This window comes from Halyomorpha halys, unplaced genomic scaffold (genome assembly GCF_000696795.3).
Source record: "Halyomorpha halys isolate HHAL.00 unplaced genomic scaffold, Hhal_1.1 Scaffold2288.1, whole genome shotgun sequence".
NCBI classification, from domain to species: Eukaryota; Metazoa; Arthropoda; class Insecta; order Hemiptera; family Pentatomidae; genus Halyomorpha; species Halyomorpha halys.
Window position 1 is genome coordinate 18647 of NW_027116109.1, and position 5137 is coordinate 23783.

Here is a 5137-nt window from a genome sequence, read left to right on the forward strand (position 1 = left end):
AAAATGGAGGACATGATTTTCCCATGTGAAATCATGAGGTTTTTGTAGTACATGAATATGGGACGGTGTGTCCCGAAACGTTGTACAATGTTAATGAGTGAATAAATAATAATTTATTGAAAATGATGGAAGTAATTATAAACCTCAAAAAATTATAAAAAATTGATTCACCAGACTTCCTAGAGAGATAATCCAGATTAAATATAAGAAAATGGTCAGGGTTGCGGTCAAAAAAGGAACAAATAGTTATAAACTATTTGTTATTTTTTTGACCGCAACCATGACCATCTTATATTTTTTGCTATTTTCCTGAATAACTGCCAATTTTGGGTGACTAGAGTGTTGAGCATCATCAGAGGTTGTACAACCAGCATACCAGTCAATAATAGTTGATTTCCCTGGTGAAGAGTCCCCATAATGCTTATCAAGCCACTGTTTGGCTTCAACAATATTTTTCCTTATCAAAAAACTGTTTAATCAATGCATGAAATTCCTTTCTATCCATTGTCATGAAAATTACAAAACTGGGGTCACTAAAACAACGGTTAACCAACCTCTAAACCAATGATCAGAATGCCATGAAAGTTTGACACATACTGTTTAAAGGCTAGTACTACCTGGAAGTCATGTGAGTCTGTCAACAATGTTGCCATATGTCAGACCGGGGGCTTATTCAGTGATGTGTTTAGTCAACTTGCTACAGTTGTGGTTTGAATAATACTTTAATGTTATCCTATAGTATACTACTTTGATATTATCCTACAGTATATTGCTGTATAATATTTTAATGTTATCCTATTTTACTATTTATTATAGTCTATAGTATTATGGAAAATGACATTGATTTACAGATTCAAGTCCTGGTCCCTCATTTCTGCAACCAGGTGGTTCAGAATTTGTGGTAGGTGAGCCAGATATAGAATCTCATGATGTTCCGACTGGTGGAAATAGCAATGAAAAGAAAAGTATAGAAGGCAAGTTTTTTTTATTTTTGAAATTAAACATTTTTTAATTTTGTAAGAGGCTTTTTTCCTCTTATATTAGAATTTACATTGATTCTACCATCATCCATTTCCTAGCAGTCTGGTATAGGAATGCTTTTCTGTAGTAGCTATTTTTGTTGACCTATTTCTTTTGTACTCCGTGGTAATGACGTAGGTTAATTTGTCGAGCTGTCATTGAGTATATGAGATTGTCCAAGAATGCAAGTTTCTAGAGATGCTGTTGTAGGTTGTCATGTCCTATGAACATCCTGGAGCATGCGACTGCTTCCCCGTAGGTAATGATAATGGTATACAAAGGGTTTACAGTGACTTGAAATATTTCCAACTTTCCTATAATCGAGGACTACTGTCAAGTCCTTTGCATCATGCGAGGTGTTATGATTACCCTCAAGGTGTGTCTTGAGTAGAGGAAATTGCAACGTACAAGATAAAAAAAGGAATGTGAGTGCAGAAGCAGTTCAAACTTCAAGTTTTGTAGAGCTTTTGCTGTTGTGTGCGAGGTGTGTGGACAAGTGTTGTTTATTGCTGGATTATTGCTGCTATGCTGCCTCTAACACGACATACATACTTGATGTTGGAGGTGTCATAGAGTCTGTATGTGTTGAGAAAAACTTACTGTTGCCTCTCATTCCAAAAACATATGTAACGGGTTGGACGCTGGCTATGAGTTGATTTGGTACCTCATACGTACTTGTGCTGGCTGAGGAGGAATGACTAATAAAAACTGTTAAAGTTACCTTCAACCTATTTACTTTAGATGTCTTAATAATTTTCAGGATTGCCGATTAGTCTCCTTGACAGGGATCTCTAGATTGGAAATTCAACATCGGTTTTTCTGAACAACTGATTATACATTTACATCATATCACTATTATAGCCAGCAAAACTTCATAGGAATCATGAGTTTTCTCCCTTTGTGATGAATATTACATTTTTTTTTCTATTTTAACATTTTGGTTTAGTTTTTTAATTAGAAAAGGGCTGAGCATGCAATGTAAGCAAGAAAGGAAGCTTTGGTCTGAAAAGGAATGACAATTCACCTACATAACGTGGTTGCGTCCAAATGTGCTTCTAGCAAACTAATAATTATGACTTTTTGAGGCTTAATTAAATCTGAAACAGGTTCATTTATGCCGATATCTAGCAGTGAAAATTACTAATGATGATAGGTTTGATTCCAAGATACACCAGCACATTAGAAAAGTAACAAATGTTTATCACCGACTCCATAATGTCATAATTGGTAAAAGGAAAGTAGAGATGAAAACAAAAATGGCTGAATATAAATAAGACTTCATCCCTATGCTGGCTGGCATATGCAACTCGAAGCTGATCTACTATTAAGAATTTTGAAATGACAACATGACTTTTTGGTCACACTAAAGATAGTCAGGGTAGTTTAGGGGAAACTAAAATAGTACCTATGATCAAAAAAAGTGATTTTGGGGCTAGAGGCTTCTAGAGGTTTTTATGCTATGGGTGAGACTGAGTGGACTGTATTGGAATTTGACTGATGAATTGATGGACTGTATGGGTTAGTATAAATTATTAAATAAAATCAATTAACTTTACATTATATCTATACCAGAACTTTAAACAAAATAATGAATCTATAAAAAATAAAATTAAACTTAATACAAAAGAAAGACATTAAATTTGGCCAAATCACACTTTTTTCTGTTTCTTATCTAAATTTGCACGAATTCTCTGTTGAAATAAATAATTTATGATTGATCAATGCAGTTTTTGTTTCCCTTTGACTGATTTAAACTTGACTGGTTCCTAATCTATATTTAGATTTATCTTACTTGTATTGAATCATTCCCATGCCTGCCTCGCTTCTTCCCTCCTTTTTTGTTTTTTGAGCCCAACTTTTCTCATTTATTTTTCATTATTGCAAATTAATGAATTAAATGTAATTACTTTTCAATTGGAATGCTCAAAAATGTTTGAATGTGCTGTATCTAATGTCTGAAAAGTTTTCTTTTTGATAAGCTTCTGCTAAGGGCATTTTAATTCAATTAGAACATCATCGTCAACTGTTCCATTAGGTGATGCAGCCAGGACTCTATGCATCAAATTCACAAAAAGTTTTTTTAACAGTATTTTAGAATATATTTTCGTAGGCAGTGATAGCTCTCTACTCATTAATTCAACCGTAGTCTGTTGTCGGCATTAGCACAGAATAAAATGTAGAAATGTAATGCTTTACATATAAGCATCTCCCATATAATTTGTTGAATTGTGTGATAAGGTCAAAGTATGAATCTGTAATTCTAGTTTTCTTTGAGTAAACCATTTCTAATTTTGGTTTTGTTTCTTGTAGTTGCAGTATATGATTTCTTTTGATTTCATAGACTTTTAGAGATTCTTAAGAAATTCATCTTTTCCTGTGGTGATTTTGTCATCTTCTATATCCAGATTTTGACTGTTGTCCCCATAATTCTTTTGTTCATTGTCCAATCTTTTGCAAGTTTTCCAAACTATTTCCAAAACATCATAGTATCTTTAGTATCATAGTGTCCTTTAGTCTCAAGACCTTAAACAAGGAATTACTTTGCACACTTACAGGCTAAGCTAGGCTTATTATAAGAAAAATTACTGAATTATCTCAAGTTACCTCTAGGAAGGAGCCTCTGGTTCATGGGGAATTCTTTCAAGTATTATTGGGTCAGCCGCCACCAGTCACAAAGCAACAATTTAGAATTTATTTGCTAACTTTTTAACTATAGCTAAAAAACATCTTAATTACAACTTAAATACTTAGAGAAAGCAAAATGTCCTTATTCTGCATTAACATTCATTATATATAGTGAATTTTAATGTATTTATTAGATGTCATTAATTTATAGTATAATTTAAGAATTAATCAAAAATTACTTTAAAAATATTAAAATAATGAATAGCGTATTTGCTTGAATATAGGTTGATCTCTTTAAGTTGACCTCCCCCTCCCCTTTTAGAAATAATAATTATTTATATAATAAAATTTTTGAAATAGTTTTCTGGGAAAATGACATGAGGGGAATAATGAAAGTACCAATAAGAACTCCATTTAATTTGAAAATATAAACCACCATTCATTAATCGGCTACTATATTTATAAATACTTTCAAAATATCATAAAAATACTGTAACAAAATTTGGAAATTGGAAGTTAGATACCTAAATTGAAATATTATTACGAAGTTTAGAAACTTTAAAAGAAAATGGCTTATTTTTAGTTACATGAAGAAAAGTTTTTAATTTGTCCATTTCTGAAAAGAAAATGAAGCATTAAAATGACTACTAATCCAAAAAAATTATTCTTGTTGGTTTCTGAGTTGCCATTAAAATTAGTTCAATATTTTGTATTATTAATTCTGTGTATATGTTGGATTATTTACTTTTTACCTTTTTATTTTACCCAAGTTAGGCTAATATTCTAATAATACAGTTGAGATTTTAGAATATTTACCTATCATATAAGTTTTAGTTCTATATACTCTCCATTTTCATTCTCAACTCTCAGTATAAATGTACCATTTGCATTGAACATATGTGCCATCCCTAATACTATTTTGAATAAATTTGATTATCGCATTATCTCTCCCGTCAAGGGCCAACAATAGAGGTACGAATAATCACTTATTAATGATATAGTACAAATGTAGGAACAAAAATAAACTAAGATATGACTTGAAAGCCAATAGTTTACTAGGTCTCATTTTACAAAAGAAAATTTTAAAGAACCTCAACCTATATTCGGACCTACGGTACATTTAATTTACTTCAAATGAACAGTTTTATTTTATTCCTTAATATGATAATTTATTGCTTATAGGTGCCAAGGATAGTTGTCATAGAGGTGAGAAGCCCCATCATTGTCCTCACTGTGCCTATAAATGTATTACACCTCATGATTTGAAAATACATATAATGGCACGTCATACAGGTGAGAAGCCTCATCACTGTCCTCACTGTGACTATAAATGTGTTAGACCTCAAGATTTGAAAAGACATATAATGGCACGTCATACAGGTGAGAAACCTCATCACTGTCCTCACTGTGACTATGCATCTGTTACACCTCAGGTTTTGAAAAGACATATAATGGCACTTCATACGAATGAGAAACCTCACCATTGTCCTCA

General features: G+C 32.1%; 1 protein-coding gene across 2 annotated transcripts in view; it reads left to right on the forward strand.

Annotated features, from left to right (window-relative positions):
- Positions 1-5137, forward strand: part of LOC106691370 (zinc finger protein Xfin) — a 24550-nt gene that overhangs the window by 16862 nt on the left and 2551 nt on the right. For both annotated transcript variants that reach the window (XM_067052982.1, XM_067052983.1), the window contains exons 6-7: positions 852-974; positions 4828-5121. In XM_067052982.1, coding sequence (XP_066909083.1) covers positions 852-974; positions 4828-5121 — 417 coding nt within the window. The remainder of the gene's footprint in view (positions 1-851; positions 975-4827; positions 5122-5137) is intronic.